This window comes from Vipera berus, assembly GCF_964194415.1.
Source record: "Vipera berus genome assembly, chromosome: 12".
Classification (NCBI taxonomy): Eukaryota; Metazoa; Chordata; class Lepidosauria; order Squamata; family Viperidae; genus Vipera; species Vipera berus.
The window spans coordinates 16,023,323-16,049,722 of record NC_138215.1 but is presented as its reverse complement, the minus strand read 5'-3'; the positions used below and the strand labels follow the sequence as shown (position 1 = coordinate 16,049,722).

Genomic DNA, 26,400 nt, shown 5'->3' with positions numbered 1-26,400 from the left:
GTATGTTCCGCTCCGTGGTCACAACTGCCTGACAACCCTGTCCTGAACATAATTCTGCCGTGCTTATGCGCATGACTGATGAGTCTTCCACAGACTTCAGAATTCTGTCTGAGATGTATAAATGCTTTCGGGAAAAGAACTGTTTTTGAGCATTGGTTCATCTTTAATCCAACAGACACTAAGACCTGTCTTTTTTTTTTCCTCCTGGAGACCGTTTGTCTCCTGGAGGTATGAAAGCTTGGCCCAATGAAACATCTGGTGAGCATTCTGTTTTATGGACTAGCCCTGGGGAAGTCCAGGCGCTAATAGCAAAATTTGTTTATTGTAATAGGACTGCAGTTTTGCTGTGCAATCTTCAGCCTACATTTTTGTTGTAATGGGATTTAATTTTAATCATGCTTCTCCATCCTCCTTTGGGTTCAGGCCTAGAATCTCTTTTCTGTTCCAAATGAGGATTGGAATAGGCATCTGAAGATGTGTGAGATGCCTGTTTACTCTTTTATTGCCTTTAAGGCTTGTATTACAGTAAAAGCTTTTATTGACAGGTAGTTCCTTTCATCAGATTCATACCCTGTTACTCGGTGCAGAGCTTTAAGCTGTGCTGTTGTGAGTTCAGAAAGAAAGAAAAATAAGAAAGCAATGAGGTCAGAGCCATATAAAAAAGCTATAGACAGGTCCATTAAAAGGACTAAATCACAGTTTCTTTAACTACAATTGGTGAACCCATTATAGGCAGATCAATTCACGTAACACCCAAAACAAAACCATATGAGTCACATTATAATAGAAGTGTGAATACACAGATTCTCATTGTTGTATTAAAGGTTAAATGGATATCAGAAACTGACCAGGCATCAGTTACTATTAATTGTAGTCAAGTAACTAAGATTAACAAAAAAAAAGCCTTTTAAAGTCAATAGGAATGGATTGGTAAGGTAAGAACATTTTCAGTTTAGCTACTCGAAAGTGATAAGATGTTTGCAGAATCTAGTTTCATGACACAGATAAAATCTGTGCCAAAGTATTGCTTGAATTTTCCTTCTGATTAAGGAAACCTAACATGTTTTCATTCTAATTGATAAGCGATAACGGAAAAGGGGAGGGTGATATTTGTCCTGAGTGGCCCCATCTGTCTCCCTTAATCTATTTTCTGCAATCTGCCTTATATAAATCATTGTTTCTGAGTTTGCCCTGGGGATGCTCTCTTGGTGCAAACTCAGCTGTAGTCATTACTTCAGGATTTAGCTGCCTCCCGGGATCTCTCTAAATTAAATCTCAGTCTGAGGAATGGGGATGATGGATCTCATTTGCATATGACCATAACACCATATAATTCTTGCATGCCAAATACCCTAACGCCTGCATTAACAGGAACGTAAGCATCAGCGTTCACCCTCCTGATCAAACACCAATATGTTCTTAAGCGAATAAATGGCACTCTTGCACCCATTTTATTTTGTTGCAACTTTGCCTACTTGTAATTTATTATAAAATATTAAAAGAATTTAGTGGGACTGCTAATTGGAAAAATAGAAAGAATAGCAGTTCATTAGATCGGTGTTTCTTAAGCATTGTGTCTTAAATTCCACCAATCGCTCTGTCAAAGAACTTGTATCCCATCACAATAGATACAAAGCCCAAGGGACATTTATATGTTTGTAAGCATTTTGTTTATAATTTATACTAAATTTTAGGGACTTAAACGTTTCATGGACTCACCACCTAACTGCTTCAGAATCTTATCTGTGGTAAGCATATCGTCAACTGAGAAGCAATGGTGAATTTCAACTTGACGGTCTCATTTAACTTTCAGAGCTGTGGTAGTTTGGTCTAGTGGTTAAGTCAGGGGTGTCAAACTGGCGGCCCACAGGCTGGATGCACCATGCCGAAACCGCACCCACCCCAGCTCCGGCAATGGGGAAAAAGTCGTGACACATGACGTGGTGAGTTTGACACCCCTGGGTTAAGTCATCAGGTTAGAATCTGAGAGACCATGAGTTCTAGTCCTGCCTTAGGCATGAAAGCCAACTGGGTGACCTTGGGCCAGTCACTTTCTCTCAGCCCAACTCACCTCACAGGGTTGTTGTTGTGGGAAAAACAGGAGGAGGAAGATGCGTTTGGGTATGCTCACTGCCTTGCCTTCTTTGCAAAAACAATAAAAGAGAGGACAAATAAAATCAATAATAATAATAATAATACAAAAAGACAAAACAGGATAGGGAAACTTTTGCCTGCCAGAATGAAATATTTGGATGAAAGGCATTTTAACGCCTGAACTCAATATTTAGTTGGGGAGAAGGGGGCGGAGATAGGACTATTTTTTGGCAGACAAGGGGTTTTTTTTGTTTTGGGTTTTTTTTTTGGGGGGGGGGGAGATAAATGCACTTTCAAATCCAGTAAGCCGTGATTTCTGCCCCCCCCCCCAACTCCAGCTCCAAGTCTGCAAAGCGAGTCTCCGGCTTCCACTCAGGCTGGAACTGCAAAGCCAAAGCAGCTGGGGGTGGGGGGGGGGCTTCGGAAGACACGCCGGTTCATCTGGCCTGACCTCGAAAGAAGAAGAGGAGGAGGAGGAGGAGGAGAAAAAGGGGATGCTGCGGCCAACAGGTGCCAGCGCCCTGCATCCCGCGGGAGAGGAACCGCTGCTTCCCGGGGAGCTAACCCAGCAGGGCCGTCCGGCCGTCCTTCTTCGCTGCAGGGCATGCCGTAGCGCCGAGGCCCCCTCCCCTCCCCTCCCCTCCCCCTTCCCCTGCCCACCCCCGGAGAAGCGTTACCATGGCAGCCGCCTCGAACTACGCGCCCCATAGTGCTCGGCAGCGCGACTGAGGCTGCGCGCGCGCCCTGCCTCTTTTTTTGACAGCCGCTCGGGGCTGGTTCGGCTGGAGCGCGCGGAGAAAGGACCGGGCTGCCAGTCGGGCCGGAGGGACCCGGGCCAGGGAGAGGCGGCGGTGCTGGGTAAGAGCCCTGCGATCGACCCCCTCCTTTTTTCCCCCCACACCCCCTCGCTTCTCCGGGTCGCTTGGCTCCTTGCCTGCCGCCGCTCTCCAGCAAGGATGCTGATGCTGCTGATGCTGCGGGGGAGAAGGCGAGGGCATCCCGCGCCAGCCGGCCAGCCTGGCAAGGCGGCGGCTGGTGCCCACCTGCCTGGAGGGGCGACGGCGTTTGCTGGATGCTCCGCTGCCCGGGGCCGTCCGCTGCTGCCCGGAGAGGGGCGGGTGAGCGATGGGGTGGGTGCGTGGGGAAGATGGGGGGGGGGAAACGCATCGGAGGATCCGCCCCGTGTCTTGCCAGCATCGCCAGATGTTGTGAAAAAACCAGCGCTTTGATCGACAGGGTCTCCTGGTTACACATTCTTGAAAGGTGTATTGAGGGGGGGGGAGGATGGGAAGAGAAGGATGCTCCGCCAGGACACGCTTTTTCCTAACTGCCCCCGCCCGTGCGGCTTCCAGGGTGGCTATTTTGGGGAGTGGGGTGGGGTGGGGTGTGTGTGTGGGGGGGTCGCCCTTAGTTTTGAGTTGCAGGGACCAGGGGTTTGGGCAAACGGCTTCGGTTCACCCCGACCGCGATTCTCCGGGAAATGAGCGTGTGTGGAATGCAGAAGAGCAACCCTTCCCATCATCCCCCTCCCGAGGGGGCCGAGGTGGGGGAGAGGAAGTCGATTTTTCTGACTCCAGTTGATCATTTGGGGGAATGGATCTCTGCTGCAGCAGACGCTCACACTGCGGGAAACATCCCCCTTTGTGCAGGGTATTGATTGATTTTTTTTTAAAAAAAAATAAATCGGTGAAAACCCTGTGGTTTTTTCCAAAGGTTTTGGCTTCCTAGAAAGCAAGTCTAAGATGGCAGCCAAGATTTTTTGGTTTCAGGAGATGGACAGAGCCCCAAGCTAGCTTGTGTCCATCTCTCTGAACTATTGAGATTTTGACCTTTTTAGAATCAGGAACTCTAGTACAGAGTGAAGCGACATCATGTGCCAATTGGTATAGAATCTAGTCACTAGATTTATTTATTATTTATTATTTATTTATTTATTAATTGGATTTGTATACCGCCCTTTCCCGAAGGACTCAGGGCGGTTAACAGGGTAATTAAAACAAGAAATACAAAAATTAAAAACAATTAAAAAGATTATAACAGTCCCTGAAAAAGTAAAAAAACCCATTTAAAAATTAGAATTAAAATTCTCAGCCTGGGCCAGAGAGCTCGAAGAGCCAGGTCTTCAGGTCCATGAGGTCATGGAGCTACGTCAGAGTGGATTTAATATTCCATACCCCCATTCAGACGATGAGAATGCTTCCCCCCCCCGCCGCCCCCCAGGATCGCTCCCATGTTGGTCTTGTGATTTAACACAGATGCCTTCCTTGCAATCTCCTCTCTTTAAATTCAGAGTTCACGCCACTTGTTTGACCCCAACAGGACTTGTTTGCTTTTGATTCAACCATGGGTGTGTTGGGTAAAATGACTGACTATACTTTGAATCTCCTCTAGGACTGACCGGTTTGATCGCCTTGCAGTCCAAGGGACTCGCAGGAGTCTTCTCCAGCACCAGAGTTCAAAGGCCTCAATTCTTTTGCGCTCAGCCTTTCTTATGGTCCAACTTTCACTGCCATACATTGCAACTGGGAAGACCATAGCCTTGACTATACGCACTTTTGTTGACAGTTTAAGTTTAAGTTTAAGTTTAAGTTTAAGACTGCTCTTTAGAAGGCCAGATCCTGAAGCTAAAACTCAAATACTTTGGCCACCTAATGAGGAGGAAGGACTCGCTGGAGAAGAGCCTAATGCTGGGAAAGATTGAGGGCAATAGAAGAAGGGGACGACAGAGAATGAGGTGGCTGGATGGAGTCACTGAAGCAGTAGGCGTGAGCCTAAATGGACTCCAGAAGATGGTAGAGGACAGGAAAGCCTGGAGGAACATTGTCCATAGGGTCGCGATGGGTCGGACACGACTTCGCAACTAACAACAACAATACTTTGAAACAATCTGTGGCTTGTTTCCAGTTTGTGTATAGAGAATTAAGGGGCTAGTTCAGGGATCTTCAAACTTGGCCCTTTTATGACTTGTGGACTTCAACTCTCAGAATTCCTCAGCCAACGTGCCTGGCTGAGGAATTCTGGGAGTTGAAGTCCACAAGCCATAAAAGGGCCAAATTTGAAGACCCCTGGGATAGTTGGTATATGTAATTCTCTGAACATTGGATGTCTTTTTTTTAAAAAAAACCTATTTTCTTTAAAAAAAAAATAATTTCATCTTTCGTCTTGCATGCTTGTTTATTATTTAACAAATCAGGGAATTCAGTTAAGACGCCCGATTCAAAACAAAAAAGGCTCAAAGAGACTCACTTGTTGGTTAACTTCACTTTCTTGTCCCATCTCCTTTCTAAATCCACAGATGACACTGCTTCCCTGTGAGCCAGCTGTAGTTGTGTAATCAGTACATTTTAAGAGCAACCATGCCAGATGTATCTGCCAAAATAAGCATGTTCGAAGAAACTTTAAAAGCTCAAATTAAAAGAGATTAAAAAGAAAAACTAAATCCTGGGAATCTGGATTGGTAGGGGGAACAGGCACTGCCTGCATAGCTGGTTATAACCTTCATTTGTTGAATAAGGCCCAATACTTCATTCATTAATCTATCAATCATACTTCAGAGTTTCATGGAATTGATTGGAAGATGGATTTATGTGGCTGTTTTGTGAGCAATGGATATGCTTCCAAACGCATCCTCTTCTTTATCTATTGCTCTGCTGGCTGTCCTTATTTCCTAACAGTGTAGATTTACAGGTAAAATTAGCCTTTCAACAGTGGTTGCAAATCACCATGGAAAGCTCACATGCAAAAAATCAGGGCTATACGCAGAATATGGTTTAAAAAAACCCATGATGGTGGTCATGAGTGTCCAATCAATGCTTGCCTTTTTTTTAAATATGTATCAAACACAAAAAATAGACAAAGCTTCAACTGCATCATTGCAGCCATCATCCTGACTTTTCTGACCACACCCTGCAGACAACCTGCAAATAATCACAAATGTCCATTAGTTAGTTATGACTGAAGAATTAATGCTGGGTTTGCAGCAGTTGTTTTTTTTCTGAGCACACCCATTGTTGAATTTTTTTTGGCATGTTTGTGGGATAAAAGCTGTATTTAGATAAATTACTCTAAGCTTGAACTTTTTTTTACTCATCAGGCTATAGATAATTTCTGGCACGCTGCTGTCTTCTCTGTAGATGGGTAGTTAATCTTATCATTATGGAAAAAAAATGTTGCTTCAGGGGAAAGAACTAGAGACAAATGCTCAGAATTGCAAAAATGACTATTTTAGCTAAATGGTAGCAAAATGTGGTCAAAGAGTAAAAATGATTCAATGCAGAAATGAAGTGCTTTGGGAAACAGTCTGCCCAAATAGCTGGGAGGGATTTGAGCAGAATTTGTCTTTCTATAGGAGAAGCCACTGTGGCAAGATTATTGCATGGCAGTCAGTCAGAATAGATGACCTCTAAAATTTCTTCTCGTTCAAAAATCAAAAGATTTCATTATGTTAGAACTGGGCGGGGGGAGAATCACAACTATTAATGCCCTATATATTCTTCAAGACATGTCTTTTCATTTTTATACAGCTATTCTTGGTTCCCATGAAATGTTATCTCAGAAAGAAAGAAAGAAAGAAAGAAAGAAAGAAAGAAAGAAAGAAAGAAAGAAAGAAAGAAAGAAAGAAAGAAAGAAAGAAAGAAAGAAAGAAATGTATCCAAAACAGCACGATGGAGAGTTTCTCCTGGAAGAACTCAAAAAAGGGATTATCGGTTTATGACCTTGCTCGAAGTGTAGAGTTTGCTGTTTTCTGAAGCAGGAATTCTTTCTGAAGAGAAACAATTTATGGAAGGAGCATCTAGAAGAGAATGTAGGATTGCCTGAAAAGACCAATTTACACGGGGCAGAATAGTTGTTCTGCATGAAGCCGGTGTTGAAATATTAAGTGTGCTCCCCAAATTGTTTCTCTTGATTTCTTTCTTTACAACAATCCTGTGTAAGGCAAGTGATCAGGAATAAATGATTGGTCCAAAGTTATCCAGTGTGTGAGGAGTTGAATCTATGCATGCAACCTAATTCTGACCCAGCTTTAACCTGGTCTCCCTACTCTGGTTTGAGAAAGAGTTCAGAACACCCAATCTTTTGAACTGGCCTGCAAACATATGTGGAAGAGGATTCTGTACATCAAGATAGAGATGGCTGGTTTGATTATCAATAGACTCTGACTTTTTTATATTCTTTGCTACAAATTAGGAATTGGGTTTTCAAATGATGCTAAATAGTAACTCCTAGCAGTTCTCTTTACTGCACCTGCTAGCCAGATCAACTGTGAGTTGCAGTTGGGAATCATCTAGAATGCCCCAGGTTTGGTGCACCTCAACCATCTACTTGTAATCTGGTTGGGTGCTTCTGATGTTGGGATGCCAATTCTGGGAGGGTCGTAGAGAAAATCTTGCTTTCTGTGACTATTTTCCATATTTCCATAAAGAGAATAACCAAACAATATTTCTCATTGTAACTGGGCTAAAGTAACAAGTAGATTGCTAGACCAAGCCCATTAAATGTTATCCTTGTATAGTTCTGTTAATTCCTTTTTTTTGGCACAGAAAAGTGAGATATTTTCCTTTTTTCCTCCACTCTTTAATCTTCTCTAGATCAAAGCAAGAGTGAGCTTGGTGTGCATAAATAACCACACAATTACATCAAATGATCAGAAAAGCATCTGTTGAACATGACAACAAGGATCAGGTCCAGTTTGATCGTTTTCTTTTAATAGAATAGAATCATGTTTTTTAAAAAAATTAGTAAGAAAAAAAAATTAAGCCCAATAAAATTGTTTTTCAAGACCAGTGCTCAAAAACAGAATTGATGTGTCCCATTGGGAACTTTTCAAACTGAGCAGTAAGAGTCGTTTTTTTGAGCCAATGTTTAACTCTCTCCAAGGAAGGTTGATATATTAATTGTACTCAGAGTGACACTATATCAAAAGCATTGTGGGAATTCCAAAGTATGTATTTATTTTGAGTCATCTATGTTTCTTGGGAGTGTTGAGATGTTGAAATTTTGAAAACAAAACATTGGTAAGAAAGGGGCCACATGGGTGAGCTCTGACATATTGCTAAGGTTCCAGAAGCAGTCCAAGAATAATAATAATATTAATATTAATAATAATAATAATAATAATAATAATAATAATAATAATAATAATAATAATAATAATAATAATAATAATAATAATAATAATAATAATAATAATAATATAAAGTTGGAAGGTATAGTAGTACAACGGGATCTCCACATAGTTTAAGACTCATGCACTCCAACCAGTGCAATCACATTGCTAGATGAGATCATAAAGCTAAGTCAGAGTGAAGGTAATATTTCATACCTTCGCTCAGAATATGTTTTCCCCCCTAGGAGGAAAACATGTTTGAGAAACAAGGTCAAGTATGCAAATGAAAATTTTGAGGAAACTGATCTCAGTTATAAACATGACTCTCTTTCTTTCTCACACAAATTTATAATACTTCTTGTCTCACTGTTAGGATTTAGAAATTCATCATCAATAACCTTAATGCGTCAGTCTGCGTGCAGACCTTAATAAATGAATCCAGTGGGTAAACAGCGCAGTAAACTTGAATGCACAACGTCAAAATAGTTTCCAGGTCAGCAAATATTTTCTATCTTTTGCTGGAATGGAGAAATTAACCTTGAGAAAAGTGTGGGAAGAAATTCTCCTGGGTAAATCTCATTCATTCCAGTTCCACAGATGCAGGCATTGCACAGGAGATGAAGATCCGTCTGCTCTGTGAATGGCTGTGACTGGGCCATGGGACAACCCAGCACTCAGCTCACGCCAAGTCAAAGGACAAGCAAAAAGGCAGGGCTAAAAAATATATATCAAAGATTAAATAATGTCTCTGAACACAGACCGATCATGGTTGCTCCACCAGTGCAGCTTTTTAAGAAGAGGCTAGACAGCCACTTATCCGAAATGGTATAGGTTCTCCTGCTTGAGCAGGGGGCTGGACTAGAAGACCTCCGAGGTCCCTTCCAGCTCTATTCTATTCGAATGAAAGGGTAGAGTTAGCCTATAACTTGTGGGAACTTCATGAGATGCTGCTAATAATTCTTACAGGATTGTTACAAGGATTACAGCAAACTAATTTATGTGAAGTACTTTTAATAGTTGAAAGCACCAAGCAGATATTAAGATTCTGTATTGTATCATGAATCATATCATGTAAAACATCACCAATAAGCCATTTATGCAATGATTGTAAATTATCAGAGAACTGACCATATCTCTTTCTTCCAGGGATCCAGAAGACTGTCTTGTGAATGACTGACAAGTAAACGTCAACGGGACGTGATTGAGAGACATGTCAGTGCCATTCCGGAAAGAGTTGGAGAAATACAAAAATATCAATGAAGATGAAATTCTGAACAAACTCTCTGAGGATGAACTCAAACAGCTGGAGAATGTCCTTGATGACCTAGATCCAGAGGTACGTTCTAAACAATGAAACTACATTTCCGATTTTCAAAATTAGCTCCTGAAATATTTATAACGCCTGAAGGCGTGTAGATACAAGCTGGATTCATGGTTAGTTTTAACTATAGCCACAATGTCTGTCACAGCAAATGCAATCCATTCTATATAATGCCCAAATTCACAAGACAAGGATAAACAATCTAAATGGGATGTCTTCAGCTCCATCAATGTGGCCTGTGACAATAGACCATGGAATTTACCATCATTCAGAAGACACAAAGAGGTCTATTACTAATGTTTGAAGTGACTCATGTAGCGGCAGAAGGTGATGGTCTGGAGATACATACTGAGAGGGTGATGATGATGATGGAGCTGCAGTTTCACGTCTCTGTGTGCTTTGATAATGATTCAGAAGTGCTTCATAGGGTATAGAGAGAAGCATCGTTCTGCTATTCATTCAATGCACCTAATTTTCCCTAGACTCAAGTCTGAAAAAATGGTGTTACTTTCATGAATAGCTCCCTTCAGCTCTGAAGCACTTCTTCCAAATCAGCTTTGTAGCGTGTATAGCGGGGGTCCCCAATCCCCCGGTCTGTGGACCAGTACCGGGCCGCGGCACGCCAGCAACCGGTCCACACAAACAAGCAAAGCCCCATCTGCGGGATGCAGGCAGCACACAAAACCACGCACTCTCCGTTCTGTGGAAAAACCTCTCGCCACGGAACCGGCCCCTGGTCCCCAACTGATGTATAGCATTTACCTCTTTTTCTCACAAGGGCTCCAAATGCAATGTGATTTTTGAGGGGGAAAAACGTTCTTCTGGCAGCTGCCATTTGTGTATCTACACACTGAGTTAGGTAGGGGAACAGTTGTAAATGAAAGAACAGGCTGTAAATCACTGTTTTGAGTGCCATCGTAAGTATGAATCGTTATTATACAGATGGTTTCAAGTCAGGGACTATCTGTACCCTTCTTCAGCTCTGTCTGCTCTGAAGCAAACGTGCGCATGAGCTAGATGTGCCAGTAAAGAAGTTGTGGAAATGTTCCACTCCTCCTAACCGAGTAATTCCTTCTGTTTCTCACGCTGCTGTGGCAGAATGCCCTTCTGCCAGCGGGCTTTCGACAGAAAGATCAGACCAGTAAACCTGCCACGGGACCTTTCGACAGAGAACGACTATTGTCCTACTTGGAGAAACAAGCGTTGGAGCACAAAGACAGAGAAGATATTGTACCTTTTACTGGAGTAAAGAAAGGTATGTTCCTGACTGCAATGTCAACAATAAAGAAATGGAGATTCCCGGGTTATATTTATTAAATATTTATATTTATTAATTTATTAATTTATCTTGCTGCCCCCAACCTGGCAGACAAAGACCTATGCAGATTGCAAGGGTTGAATATGCAATTTGCGTAGACACCCTTTCTTAATCTAAATTATTCTTACGTAATAATCAAATTCAATATGAAAAAGTATATAATATTTAATTTTATACGTCATCTGTCTTCCAGCAACTCTGGGTAGTTTACAATTGTTTAAAGCATTTTAAGAACAAAAATCAAGGCAAACAAGCTGCTGGTTTTACAACTTGCTGATTTTGTTTGTGGGCTACCTTCGTCAAATTCTGTTTTGTCCTCATTTCCTGGGTTCTACTTTAATATTCAATATCAGGCTTGGATACCATGACTCACAAGGCATACGTGACCTCTGGGTGATTCATATTGGGTCACGAAGATTTAAAAAAAAATTGCTGGTTGGCTTCTCAAAGTATTTCTATAATTTTTAATCTTAGAAGCCATGTTGTTCTGATCCATATTTTCCAACTATAAATTCCATGGTTTTCATTCCGGAAAAAGAAGTTATTCCTAGCCAGAGGCTAGGCATTTTGGGACCTGTGGTGTCAGTCCACTTGCAAAGCATCAGCTTGAAGAAGGCTGATCTAGAGGATTCTCTTACTCAGAGTTAAATGGCAACTTCCTTTGTCTCTTTCCACTGGAATAGAACAGCAACAGGAAACTCCACCCAGAATTAACTCACCCCAACAGCATGTACTAATTAGTTGCTAAATGATTTAATAGCACTGATCAGAAAGCGGTAGGCATGGATTTGAGAAATAACACTTCTACAAAAGGAAATGGTGTGGGCATTTGAAAATGTCTAATATGCTTTGTTGCGGTTTTAATATATATTTTGCATTGACCCTAATGAGTATTAAGCATAGACATTTATTCATATTTCAGATGAAGTTGGTAGAAAGCTTTGAATACAGGTCGTTGGGGGAGAAGATATACTCCGTTGAATTTAGCAAAAGGTGCATATATTTGCACTTTACAATAATAATGTATTAGCAGCAGCATAACTTGGTTGAGGAATACTGAAGTGAATGGCCCGATACTGCTTAGCTTAAATATTCTGGCTCCTATCTGCCTAGGAAAGTGGTTTCCATCAGCTTTTCTTTCCAGGATTACAGTATTTATTTCATTAGCATGGAAGGTCTCTAGCAAAGAGGAGTAACAGCAACCACTCTTCGTTGTTGCTGCTGCTGCTGTTGCACAGCTGAAGCTGGACAACCTTGAATGGGCTCAAGAACTAAAAGAAAAACTTTCCAGCCTGCTTTGTGGTTCATCCTGCAGCCCCCACCTCATTAGGGAACACTCCAAATTAGAAGAAAAGAGCAGCGGCACAAGTCAGTACTCAGAGGAAGCCTCCTTGTTAGAAATAGAGCAAATGTTCCTGAATTCACCTGAAGTGTCCTTCAAATTAGCCGGATCCCCGATGAAACAAGGGCGCCTTCACACAGTGTTCGGCATTTACTTCCCCAACTCTCTGAAGCAGCTCGAAAGCAAGCTGTGATCGTCTTTTTATTTCCAATAACCTGAACTGCTGAGGGCTTTGGTGTTTAAGGGTTCTGCATCTCTCGGTCTTTGTATTTTCATAATGTCTGAAGTGCTGGGGAGCTGAGCTGATTTATTTTCAGTTCAGCAGAGGTGTAGTAAGGGACGCGGTGGCTCAGTGGGTTAGGACGCTGAGCTTGTCGATCAGAAGGTCGGCAGTTTGGCGGGTCGAATCCCGAGTGCCGCGTAGCAGAGTGAGCGCCTGTTACTTGTTCCCAGCTTCTGCCAACCTAGCAGTTCAAAAGCATGTAAAAATGCAAGTAGAAAAATAGGGACCACTACGGTGGGAAGGTAACAGCGTTCCGTGCGCCTTTGGCATCTAGTCATGCCGGCCACATGACCATGGAGACGTCCTCAGACAAGCACTGGCTCTTCGGCTTTGAAACGGAGATGAGCACCGGCCCCTAGAGTCGGAAACGACTAGCACGCATGTGCGGGGGAACCTTTAGCTTTTTACCTTTTTAGAGGTGTGTATTTGCAACAGCTAGATTGTGGAATTTTTTTTTTAAGATAAAAGGTAAAGGTAAAGGTTCCCCCGCTTGCTAGGGAACTTTACCCTTCCATCACACTTGACAACTTCTAAGCTTCATGTCTTTTAAAGGGGAACATTGGCTTGATGGCTTTACGCCCCACCCCGCCCCCCCAAACAAGCAAGTAAAACGACTGAAGGTCAAATGGATGAAATGTCGCCAATGTTAAATTTTGTCTTTAACATCTTAGAACTGTCCGGGAGAGTACCAAGTTGCTTTTTTCTGGGATTGTTCTCCCCTTTTTGTTTTCTCCCTTCAGTGTCGCGTAGGTTAGAAAGGATTTTTTTTCTTTTTGCTGTTGCAGGACTTGCAGCTGTGCGTGACAAGAGCAATGATGCAACCTGTGTCCTTAGTATTTCATGCTGCCAAAAACTTTGGGGACTGAAAAGAATAGCAGTGAGAGCAAGAAGCAAGGATAGGATAGCCTGACTTGCAGCAGGTCTTGCAGCAATAAATCTCCTTACGTTCCCTCCATTTCACATGAAAAGAACGAGGACCCAGATTGTTGGGGGCAATTAAGCTGACTTTGTAATAATGCCGCTTGGGGTGTGTGTGAAAGCCCTAATAAGCAGGCATATACATAGAATGAAGGCTACTGCTAAGCTTGTAAGCCGCCCTGAGTCTTCGGAGAAGGGCGGGATATAAATGGATTTTTTTTTTAAAAAAAGGAAAAACAACAACCCCACAATAGCTTGACACGCTGCCACGGGATTGTCTCTGCGGAAGAAAGTACAGTACAGTGGAGGGAAACTGACAAAATGCTAGCCAATTTCACCCATCCTCCTTTTGCCTGGAGTACGGGGGGGGGGGGAAGCTGTCAGTTATCCAGCCAATACATTCCTTGCAGAGACGGAAGCCAGAGGGAGGAGAGGCAAAGCAAGAGTTGTTCTGAATGAGGAAAGTAAGCCATGGCATCTGAAAACAAGCCAGCTCTACCCTAGGCAATGATTTCAATAATCCTGTAGCTGAATTAATCGACCAAGTTCTCCAATCTTGCTGATCTCAGGGAGACGAGAGAAAACCAGACCTGCTTACAAACTAGCAGAGAATCCTCTTGTCGAAGGAGCCCAAAGGAAATAATATTTAGCTTATTTGTCCCTGGTGATCAGAGTTTCTCCCTGCAATATTTGTCTTTGTAATCCTAACATGTCTGCTGACCTGGAAAAGCCTGTTTTCAAGTTTCCATCTGTTTTCAAGTTTCCATTTTGTTGAGAGGTCCAAGGACGGTGTTCCGATATTTGAGGGGCTGCCAGAAAGAGGGTGTGTGTGTGTGTGTGTGTGTGTGAGTGTGTGTGTGTGTGTGTGTGTGTGTGTGTGTGAACCTGTTCTCCAAAGTAGGAAGGCAGGAAAAGAAGGAACGGGTGGAAAGTAATCAAGGAAAGGAGTTAGAACCCACCTGGAAGTAAGGAACATTTCCCGACAGTTAGAACAATAACTCACTGGAATGGCACGCCTCCAGAGGTTGTGGGTGCTCCAAACACTGGACAGCCATTTGTCGGAAATGTTATCGGGTTTCCTGGTCGAGCACGGGGTTGGACTAGAAGACCTCCAAGGTCCCTTCCAGTTCTGTTACTCTCACAGGCATTCTAAAACTGGGATCCTGCAAAACTCTGCCATGCTGCGATAACCCTTTGCAGCCCCAGTGAGCCTGGAGGAAAAAACGGCCAGGCTGTTATGCAAGATGAGCCTGCTGATTTAAAGCTGGCAAAATCATTGAGATACTTGCATAAGAAAGAATAAGTCGTGATCCTTGTTGGCAGGACATCCAAGACATGTGGTGTTTCTGGCCACTGCCTTTATTTAATTTTTTTTTTGGCAGGCCCTTGCAGTAAAAATGGCTGGGGAGTGATTATTTGGAAAGCTTAAGAGGCTGATGCTCCTTGGAGCTAAACTGCTTGGGAACTGCTCACTGAAATAAAGCAGAAACAGTCCTTTTAAACAAGCCTGACAGTGCCCGGCCCAGTGGAAAAATCAGGCAGTAAACAGTAATCGGGAATAACCAGACTAGGTGAAAATAAGCATCTGATAAAGGGATGCTGCCCAGGAACATGTATGTTATCCTACAATATCCCCAAGACTATCACTGTTTGATGAAACTCATCACTGAGCCCACAGACTGAGCTAAACCATGGTTTCAATAAACCACGGTTGAAGTTTCCCATCAAGCCAAACTATAAACACGTGGCTGGATTTACATGTCATGCCCAGCCACAAATAAGCAAATGACATCATGCCTTAGTGGGATGTGTAAAACCAGTACCTAACATCGCTACCGTTATGGAAAAGGAGTAATTACCTATTTGCATCAAATATTTCCCCACTGGGAATCTTTGAAAATGTTAGCTCTGCTCTGGGTTTTCTGCTTCTTAATATGGTGAGCTAAATGATTTCCTGACACACGTGCTTCCCTCTGGCATGGAGAGATAGTGGAATTTTCCCCCCCCTTTCAATTATCAAAATATTTTTACTTTTCACTGTTGCCAATTTAACTGGCAACTTTGACACCAATTTGGGCTGTATGTGTGGAGATAAGCTAGTGAGAAGGGGGCATGAACATCCTACTGGTTTGTGTGTAACGCAAAGGTGTGATTATATACATTTGCTAGCCTTTAAAACAAATGCCCTCTCGAATATGAACGTATATAACAGAATAACAGAGTTGGAAGGGACCTTGGAGGTCTTCTAGTCCAACCTCCTGCTCAAGTGGGAAACCCTACACCAGGGGTAGGCAACCTCGGCTCTTTTATGACTCATGGACTTCAACTCCCAGAATTCCTGAGTCAGCATAGGAATTCTGGGAGTTGAAGTCCATGAGTCATAAAAGAGACGAGGTTGCCTACCCCTGCCCTACACCATTTCAAACAAATAAATGGTTGTCCAATCTCTTCTTAAAAACCTCCAGTGTTGGAGCAGCCACAACGTCTGGAGGCAAGCCGTTCCATTGATTAATTGTTCCAGGTTGGACTATAGTGTTAAAAGCCAATTCTCCTAACGTATCTTGTTTCCCCCTCCCACTTCTTTCTAGACCACCTTTGTTCTTTGTTTAGAATAGACCCGTTCGCTCGGGAAGTCTTGGGACAGAATGAATTATCCCACACTCAGTTGCTTGTGGAGTTCCAGTAGATACGTTAAAGTTTTCCATATGATTTCATTTACGCAGGCTGGGGGAAAATTGGGGGGAAGGTGGGAGAGGAGACAGCAGAGGCAATTTGATCACTTTTCTAGCAAATATTCATATCTGCCTCGGGAAACCCATTTCACACATCTGGAGCACTGTGGCTTTATAGATCAAAAGTATATTGAACCGGATGAGTTTGCAGAGTGTTCTAAGCTGTGGTTTCTTTTGACTGCAGTTGGCTGAACAATCATTGGGGCCTCCTTCTCGTATAACATTAAACAACAGCAACGGAATGAATCCATGTAATGCATTAAGTCAAAAATCAAACCCATTATGGCTTGGCACAAAAGTACGAACATGATCCGGAGAACCCCTCCTCATACGGCATTGGTCCTGCGTCAGAAAAAAAATATCACACATATTATCCTTCTTGGACCGTAGACTCCAGTTTTCTTTCAGCTGCAGCACAGCTCAAATGACAACATTTTATTTTTCTGACACTGGAATTCAAGAGCAACTTATAGGCAGGGTGAACTTGGAACTCTCTAATAGATTTCACAGGCCGTCCAATCAGCAAACCCAATATAATCTTTCCAGTCAGTTTTATAGCTCCCGTAAAAAATTGCTAGCTCGATTTTCCTGCTTGGGTAAACAGTGTGCAGTGAACTCCTGCTTCACCTTGACTCACCTCCCAATCTTTGGCCTCAAGTGAGTCATTTTTCTCTTCCTCTCACACATGTGAATGTTGCATGGTGAAACTAGGATTAGAGCCCTTGCGAAAGGTATCTGGGCCCAGGCGGGATCACATGGTGCTATCCTCAAAAATTTATATTCAGGAGGAATGACATCTTGTCAGCAATGAGCTTTCCTCAGTTCAACAACTCAGATGTTTTGCAAAGTGGCCAGACAAATGCATCCAAATGTGTCTTGACAAATGGGGATGGGAGTTAGCTGCTCATTCCCCCCACCCTCTTTTTTTTGTAATTCTTACATGAACTGCTGTAGCTCCCGTAGAGGGCAATATCAGGCTAGTAATTTTTGCATTCGCTTATTGTTGACGGAGGGACGCGGTGGCTCAGTGGGTTAGGACGCTGAGCTTGTTGATCAGAAAGGTCGGCAGTTTGGCGGGTCGAATCCCGAGTGTCGCGTAGCAGAGTGAGCACATGTTACTCGTCCCAGCTTCTGCCAACCTAGCAATTTGAAAGCACGCAAAAATGCAAGTAGAAAAATAGGGAACACTACGGTGGGAAGGTGACAGCATTCCGTGCGCCTTTGGCGTCTAGTCATACCGGCCACATGACCACGGAGACGTCCTTGGACAAGCGCTGGCTCTTCGGCTTTGAAACGGAGATGAGCACCGGCCCCTAGAGTTGGAAACGACTAGTACGCATGTGTGGGGGAACCTTTAACTTTACTTATTGTTGATGGAGATGCTTGTTCTCAATGATCCAAGTTGTACAGGAAGGAAACTTCCAAATGCTTTTTGCAAGACTGGGGAAGCAGAGTAAGAGTGTGAAAGTGCCTACATCTGAACTTATCGAACTATAGTTGAGAAAACTTCCTACTGCAGATATTCCAGCAGGACAGGTCACAGGCCTGGAGATAGGGATGGACCAGGGGTAGGCAACCTTGGCTCTTTTATGACTCGTGGACTTCAGCTCCCAGAATTCCTGAGCCAGCATGGCTCAGCTTGGCAACTCTCCCTTTCCCCTCAGCATGGCTGGCTCAGGAATTCTGGGAGTTGAAGTCCATGAGTCACAAAAGAGCCAAGGTTGCCTACCCTGGGATGGAGCATTGGCTGTAGGCAGGGACTGGACCTGTCTCCAGCTGATGCTCCAGGCCTGTGACCTGTGCGAAAGAGAACAATAAGGAGAAACAAGGGCTTTGGACAGCAGTTGTGATACGGCTTGGATGACCGATATTCTCTGCCATAAATTCATACAGTGGATGTAAGCCAATCGCAGCCTTATTCATCTGCTCTCACTCCATGATCAATAGATTCCAGTGATGGTTTTTCTTACAAAGCCACTGCAAAAATCCTGTAAGTAGCTGAAGTGCTTCTGTCTCTCAAAAATGCAACACGTGACTATTGTATTATTATTATTATTATTATTTTCTTTTGTGAATCTTCCCACCTTATAAGTAGAGAGCCAACACAGAACCATAAAGCTGCCTGGATAGTCTTGGGATAGTCAGTTTCTCTTATCCCAATCTACCGGACATGCACTTGACCTAAGTTCTTCGGAGGAATATGAGGAGAACAACATCATGTATAAAACAATGAAAACAGGACAACCCTGTGACTGAGCAATGAAGATACATCATTTTATCCATCAGTTATGGGATCATGTCAGGAAGATGTTGAAGAGCTGATGCATTCCTTGGAAAATTATTACCGTATTGTCAGCTTTTATATTTGGAAATTATGAATCATTTCCCTAAAAATAATACCAGCAGGCTTTTACTGTGTGAACAGGCTGGATGGCTGTCTATTAGAAAGCCTGTCGTTGCACTCTAAATCACACATGCTTTGCTGCACAGGAGCTGACCCCCAATAACTCCTTTAAGACTAACTCCTAGGATAGTCGGTATCCATTTACATGTTGAATTTCGGTCATTCCCCTGGTTTGCCTATAATCCATAAATGTTCTTCCTCTGAACTCAGCTCGCAACCATCACGCTCTTCAATTGATTCAGTTCATTTCTGTCTTGAAGGAAAAGCATTTGTGCCTAAGGAGAGGCCAACAGAGACCCACGCAGAAAAGAAGGTGACTCTGGATCCAGAATTAGAAGAAGCTCTGGCCAGCGCCTCTGATACTGAGCTGTATGATCTAGCAGGTGTGTGGCAAGATTTGTGTGCTTGTTTGTTTCACAGCAGGGTCAGCTTTTCAGTCACGCCAAACCTGTTACCACCACAAGCCATGGATCCTATTCCTCAAGTTCCCTTGTTGTCAACAGCACACGGATATGGCTCAGTTTGGTGAAACAGGGGTGTACGTAAACACTGCAACTGGGAGCCTTACTCTAAGTGAATCCCACAAACACGCTAGCAGCACTCCTATGGTTGAGAAACCCAACCGTGTGAACTCTAGAAGTGGGTTTAATGGCAATGTTGATTATGTTGGCTAATCGAAGGTTTCAACCTATTCAGATATGCTGAATATTCAAAGAACTAAACAGCCAGTCAGGTACACAGGGAGGTTTGAACAGAACTCAAACTATAGGCATAAGTCTATTTTCCAACACAGAGAACTGGTAACCACATGCAAATATTTGCTCAGGGCTGTTATATAAGACAGGGGTCTCCAACCTTGGGAACTTTAAGACTTGTGGACTTCAACTCCCAGAATTCTCCAGCCAGCTGGCTGGAGAATTCTGGGAGTTGAAGTCCACAAGTCTTAAAGTTCCCAAGGTTGGAGACCCCTGATATAAGAGTATAGGTATGCAGCCAGCGAGTACAGATTTTTGTCATCCACACTTATTGAAATATACACACGTGACTGATAAGGTCTTCCTATCTTTTCCCAAATGGAAGGGTTATTCCGTTTAGGAAATGCATTATGGATGAAATAGCCATTAGAATGCTGATAGTATATCATGAAGGGGCACAATGGCTCAAGGGTTAAAGACCGTGGAGAGCTGATAGCCCGGGTTTGAGACCTGAGCTCTGCAACAGGGTGAGCTCTGGTTACTTGCTGCAGCTCCTGCCCATCCAGCAGTTCAAAAGCATGAAAATGCAAATAGGTATCACTGCAGTGGGAAAGGAACAGCATTTCGTACATCTTTGCCATGTAGTCATGCTGGCCACATGATCATGGAAATTGTCTTCAGACAACATTAACTGTCTTGGCCAAGAAACACAGTTGAGCAACATGCCCTAGTCAGACACAACCGAGACGGAAAACTTTAGTATATCAATCCTCACTCCCAGCTGTTCTCATATAAACCCATTTCCATTTTTTTAAACTGGATTTTTAGTTTTTGCGGTTACATTGCAGGTTTAATTGGATTACACTTTGCATTTTCATTATGTAAAATGTTACCTTGTAAGCTGCTTTGAAGGGGCTTTTTCCTAAACAGCAGGATAAAATAATTTAAATAAATCAACCTAAATGAAAAACAGTCCACTGGATTATCCTCCTCCTGATATATATTAGCTGCTGACGGGTAACATGGAAGAATTCTAGGAGAAAAGCAGGAGAGTCTAGATCAGGGGGTCTTCAAACCTGGTCCTTTTATGACTTGTGGCTTTCAATTCCCAGAATTCCTCAGCCAGGCACACTGGCTGAGGAATTCTGGGAGTTGAAGTCCACAAGTCATAAAAGGGCCACGTTTGAAGACCCCTGATGTAAAGCAAGGCTGTGATATCATGAACTTGATTTATTACAGGGGTCTTCAAACGTGGCCCTTTTATGACCTTTGGACTTCAACTCCCAGAATTCCTCAGCCAGGCACCCTAGCTGAGGAATTCTGGCAGTTGAAGTCCACAAGTCATAAAAGGGCCACGTTTGAAGACCCCTGTTCTGGATGAAGGCCAGGCCTTCTCAAGCAATGTTGTATTCAATCTTATTGCTGCTATTTCTGGTGCTTCCAGCCGTCCTCGGAGTTCATAATTTGGTCAACAACCCTAAGTTTGATGAAGGATCCACTGATCAAGATGGCAAAGGAATTGTGAAAAGTAAGTATAGACATTCCCCTGTGCCCTTTACACCAAGCAAGAAAGCAATTTTCTGCAACCATCAAGCTACTGATGCTGCTAATCTTTTTCCTACTGTGGTGATTACAATTGTTGCAAAGATCCAATTAGCAATTGGCCAACATGGCAGGTCTCCTAAACTGCATTCCCATCATGAATGAGGCATTTAGGAATTTGCTCTGTCAGGCCCTTTTGTTCCAAAAATAATATTTTCCCCATTAGACGGTAATATGTCTTTTTTAAAAAAAATAAAAAAAATAAAACAGCTAGTGAAGAATCTATTTTAGGAGTTTCTGCAAACTGAGTTATATAACTGAAAACATGGTAGGCTAATGAGAAGTTAAACATGAGCTTAATCTATGCCTTGGTTTATTCATGGTTTATTGAATAAATCAAAATGCGCTATGTTTACATAATCAGCTAAGCCAAAATGATATTTCTAGTTATCATGACGTATGAAAATTTATGAATGCTCATGTCTAGTTATCTGCAAGAATAGGAAGAAAACTTGACAGCCTCCTCGGAAAGCCTTCTCTTGAGTAAACAAAGTCTTGAATAAGGGATAAAGTGTTTGCAAAATCAAAATTTATAGCCATGCCTACTGACAAGAGCTGTCAATTGTTAGAAGTGGACAAAAGTGTTTAAAAGAAGCAGAGAGAAGGACAAAGATGACTTTGTAGAAATGAGAAAGCTAAAGCTGTTATAAAACAATCCATTGGATAATAACTTAGTGGCTTAGAGTGCACTTATCACTTTATTGAAAATATTATTTTTAAAGAAAAATTCGCATTAATGGTACAGTATATGGATGGAAGGGTTGCATTAGTGCTTTTTCTTCCCCAGATGTGGTTAAAGGTGAAAAGGTCAAGCCTGTTTTTGAAGAACCACCTAACCCAACAAATGTTGAAACCTGTTTGCAAAGACTTAAGGCAAATGATCCCACTCTACAAGAAGTCAATCTGAACAACATAAAGGTACTTGTATCAAAGTCAAGTTCAAATTCAGTTGTTTTATTTGTCCCAGTCTTACCTGTAAAATATTTTGAGATGGGCATTATTTTTTTCTGGTCTCCAGGGGTAGGCAACCTTGGCTCTTTTATGACTCGTGGACTTCAACTCCCAGAATTCCTGCTGGCTCAGGAATTCTGGGAGCTGAAGTCCACGAGTCATAAAAGAGCCAAGGTTGCCTACCCCTGGTCTAGACTATACTGTAGCTTCATCCATGAAAGATGTTATGAAGCAGATATTGAAAGTTCATGTCAGTATTCAAATAGAAATTTTAAAAAAGACTATATATTTGCATTCTCTACAAACATGAAAGTCATCAGGCTAATGCTACCTCGGTGGATGATGAATGGCAATTTCATTCCCTTCGAAAAGATGTGCTGAAACATTTAAAAGACCAACAATCAGCCTTATAAACGCAACACTTTTGAGTGTGAAATCGAATCAACCATGTGCTCTCTGTTGTGGGATTATTGCTTGTGCCTCTTCCTTTTTTAAAGCTCCTTCTCTTTAGACAAAACGTATTTGACTTTTATTAGCTTCAGATTGATCCTTATTTATTTGCCTTGCCAATTACCTTGTTTTAAGTATTTTGTTAGTTGTCTTGATGCTATTTTATAGAAAGGTGGGATATGAATTATATTATTAAATGTGTAATAATCCAAATTAAAATTATAAAAAGGTAAAGGTTCCCCCCGCACATGCCTGCTAGTCGTTTCCGACTCTAGGGGCCGGTGCTCATCTCCGTTTCAAAGCTGAAGAGCCAGCGCTTGTCCGAGGACGTCTCCATGGTCATGTGGCCAGCATGACTAGACGCCAAAGGCGCACGGAACGCTGTGACCTTCCCACCGTAGTGGTCCCTATTTTTCTACTTGCATTTTTTACGTGCTTTCGAACTGCTAAGTTGGCAGAAGCTGGGACGAGTAACAGGCGCTCACTCTGTTATATATTATATATTATAGACCAGCTCAAAAAATTGATTCATTTACTGTCCAGCACAGTTTTGACTTAGTACCACTTTGACAGAACCAGGTCACTATATGGCTACAACTGAAGCCATCGTGGAATCTATTAAATTCAAGCAGTTACACTAGAGTTATTTTTTTTTATCTTAAACAGAACATCCCAATTCCAACTCTTAAAGACTTTGCAAAGGCTCTGGAAACCAATGACCACGTGAAAAAATTCAGCCTGGCAGCTACTCGAAGCAATGACCCTGTTGCAATGGTGAGGTTTTCTTGGGGGAAAACTGCATATTCTATTTTAATACTGGGTTGGCAGCCTGCAAAGTATTGGGAAACAGTGCAGGATAAATAAATGCGCTAAAATATAAACAAGCTAAAGTTTCATGTTTGAAAAGCTGCAGGCTTGCACCGCTTCTGAATTTTCCGTAAACGTCTTACTGTACTTTATTTAACATATTCGTTCTGTCTCCAACTATTTTCACACTATATTGAGGTGACAACGGTGAAAAGGCAAATTCTGAAATGTAATATTTCCTAAGGCAAACAGAAACAGAGGTGATACAGGTCTTTTCACCGCTGTCTTTCTTTTCAGGCTTTTGCAGATATGCTAAAAGTAAACAAGACACTGAAAAGTCTAAATATAGAATCCAATTTTATCACTGGGACAGGCATCCTTGCTTTGGTTGATGCTCTGAAAGGAAATGAAGTACTGACAGAAATCAAAATTGACAATCAGGTAAGGAATGGATAGCAAAGTGGAATTTAGGATGGGCTGGACTCTAAAAATTGCTGTTTGGTGATGAGCCTCATTTGGGATCTTGAAACAAGACAGACGTCAAAGGACAAGCCTGATTTAATATATATTTGATTTTTCTTAGTATGTTAAAATTAAGTCATGCAGGAACCCTCACCGTGAAAACGTTAATGTTTCTTTTACACTCGGGAATATGTTGCTGTAAGAGATTAGAATTCCCCTAGTCTAGCATTTTCCCTCTTACAGTAGCAAAGTAGATTAATAATGCTAGGAAATTATTTCAGGAGGGGAGGGATTAGTTTCCGGTTTGTTCAAAATGCAACTTCCCTGCTTGACTGTGTAACCCTCAGCTGAGCCCAAGATTTGAGTTGCTAACTGAGAAATTTGTTAAGTGAGTTTTGTCCCATTTTACAACCTTTTTGGCCGCAGTTGTTAAGTGAATTACTGCAGTTGTTAAGTTAATGACCCAGTTGTTAAGTGAACCTGGCTTCCCCATTGATTTTGCTTGTCAGAAGGACACAAAAGGGGATCACACAACCCCAGGACACTGCAAGCGTCATGAATATGAACCAGGTGCCAAGCATCCAAATTTTGATCAAGTGACCACGGGCAAGAGGCCATAGTCATAAGTGTGAAAAAAATGGTCATAAGTCACTTTTTCCCCAGTGCTGTTGTAACTTTGGACAGTCACTAAATGAACTGTTGTAGGTCAAGGACTACCTGTAGATATTATTGCCCAGCACCATTTGTGCTAACTTTTCAGCAAGCTACTACATGGTGCTTGGAGCTACAGTTTGAGTTATCCATTTGTTTGTGATTTTTGTCTAAAAACCTTTCAAGGGTTCCATACATCTGTCTCTTTGTACATTTACTGCTCTCCCCTCTTTTCAGTTTTTCTGCTTAAAACCAAGGTAACTTCCACACTGCAAAGCTAAACTATGTAGCTGGTGCAGGAATGGGTGAACTGAATTGATATATAGATAGAGCCTTGGTGCCTCCTTCAGTAACACCAGCTGCCTGCAATTAGTGCAGGTTCAAGTCCCACCAGGCTCAAGGTTGACTCAGCCTTCCATCCTTCCGAGGTAGGTAAAGTGAGGACCCAGATTGTTGGGGGCAATTAAGCTGACTTTGTAATAATGCCACTTGGGGGGGGGGCGAGGCAAAAGCCCTAATAAGCAGGCATATACATAGAATGAAGGCTATTGCTAAGCACATTGGTTTGTGCTTAAATTGTAAGCCGCCCTGAGTCTTCGGAGAAGGGCGGGATATAAATGGGATTAAAATAAAAAAAAATTAAAAAAAATGGCAAGGGGGATAGAGAGCTGTTTAGCTCTTTACTGTCCATTTCAATTCCCTAACCCCAGATGAGAAATGTTTCAACTGGAATCAATGATTTAAAAAAAAAATGCTATTCCATCCAGCAATCCAGGAAATACAGCTTCAGTCAGGACTATAGTGGAAGCAAATAATCACACCGGCGTAATTGTCTTCTTGACTGTGACAAGCACCCCACGCCAAATATTAAATCTAGTTTAGCTCTTAGGAGACTTTAGTTTTGTGCATGAAGTAGCATGGATAATGACGGTACAATATGATGTATAATATTTTCCATTTGATTTGATCTTGGTTGCTTTCTCAGAGACAACAGCTTGGCACAGCAGTGGAGATGGAAATTGCTCAGATGTTGGAGGAGAATTCTCAGATTCTCAAATTTGGGTACCAGTTTACAAAGCAAGGCCCAAGAACCAGGGCAGCAGCTGCCATCACTAAAAATAATGATCTAGGTAAGATACCAACCCCTCAGATTGGTGAAAGTTTAGGAGCATCCTTACCGGGGAACATACTGGATTCAATTCAGATTAGGAAAGTAGAAAATGTCTGGTCTTCTTTGGGCCATTACAAAATGACACATCTGATACACAAGGATCACCAGGCTCTCTTAACACAAAACTAAATTGATGGAAGCAAGAGTGAACTAGAAGGCAGGAGCCCAAAAACAGGCATATTTGCTTAGGTTAAATAATAAATAGAAATGGTTTGCTATCCAAATTTACCTTGAAGATTTACTACAAAATTAAAGGATGACAAATATTACTGGTCCCATGGTGGAAGGGGCGAATACAAGTGCAGACCTAAATAAAATTGTTTATCAATCACCTTTACACACACAAAAAAGTTACAAAATTAGAAAAACATATTTTGTGACACTTACAAAGCAATGCTTCTTCCTCTTCCTTTCTCTCCCTCCCTCTCTCTCTAGTTCGCAAGAAACGGGTGGAAGAACGCCATTAGCCTTGTCTCTGAGGATGTGAGGGAAGAGAACGATTTCATCACAATCTCAAAAAATTTACAGATTTAAAGGGAAGATACTGGAAAGGCTTTAGAACAAGACTGTTCGTGCTCCATTACCTCAGTTCATCCCTTCCTGCTATTCGACCACCATAATCCAGCCTCATTTTCTCTTTCCTAGCAATCAACAATCGTGCTCTGAATTCAAGATGCTCTGAGCTGAATGGAAGACCAACTGAAACTTGGGTGTCAAAACTGGGAGAGCTGCAAGTTAGCCTTTTCTCCCCCTTCCATTTCATGTGAATCCATGAGTGATTAGGAAATTTTCCTGCACCAGTCCAACTAAAACAAGTGGGAATTATTTTGTGCAGGGGTAGGCAACCGTGGTTCTTTTATGCCTCGTGGACTTCAACTCCCAGAATTCCTGAGCCAGCAGGAATTCTGGGAGTTGAAGTCCATGAGTCATAAAAGAGCCAAGGTTGCCTACCATTGGTTTAGTGGATTGTGCTTTCTATGTCATACAAATCGCCACCTCCTCTTGACTCATAGGAAACCTTAGTCTGCTCTTTGTTTCCCTTTATCTTTCCACGGCTGTGTGCAAATTATAAAAAGGGACCAAGGTCATTTTA

At 42.3% G+C, this 26,400-nt stretch overlaps 1 protein-coding gene across 2 annotated transcripts; it reads left to right on the top strand.

The window, feature by feature from the left end:
* Positions 1–2,866: 2,866 nt before the first annotated feature.
* Positions 2,867–26,115, top strand: LOC308673376 (tropomodulin-2-like). Of its 2 annotated transcripts, XM_081336999.1 has the most exons (10): positions 2,867–2,952; positions 9,347–9,536; positions 10,620–10,776; positions 18,779–18,901; positions 20,658–20,741; positions 21,603–21,733; positions 22,883–22,990; positions 23,321–23,464; positions 25,122–25,266; positions 25,743–26,115. In XM_081336999.1, the coding sequence occupies exons 2-10, from the start codon at positions 9,411–9,413 to the stop codon at positions 25,772–25,774; spliced, it is 1,050 nt and encodes a 349-aa protein (XP_081193125.1). In that variant the 5' UTR covers positions 2,867–2,952; positions 9,347–9,410; the 3' UTR covers positions 25,775–26,115. The 2 variants fall into 2 exon arrangements, with proteins under 2 accessions (XP_081193125.1, XP_081193126.1); XM_081337000.1 differs by lacking the exon at positions 2,867–2,952 and having other exon boundaries at positions 9,319–9,536.
* Positions 26,116–26,400: the final 285 nt, after the last annotated feature.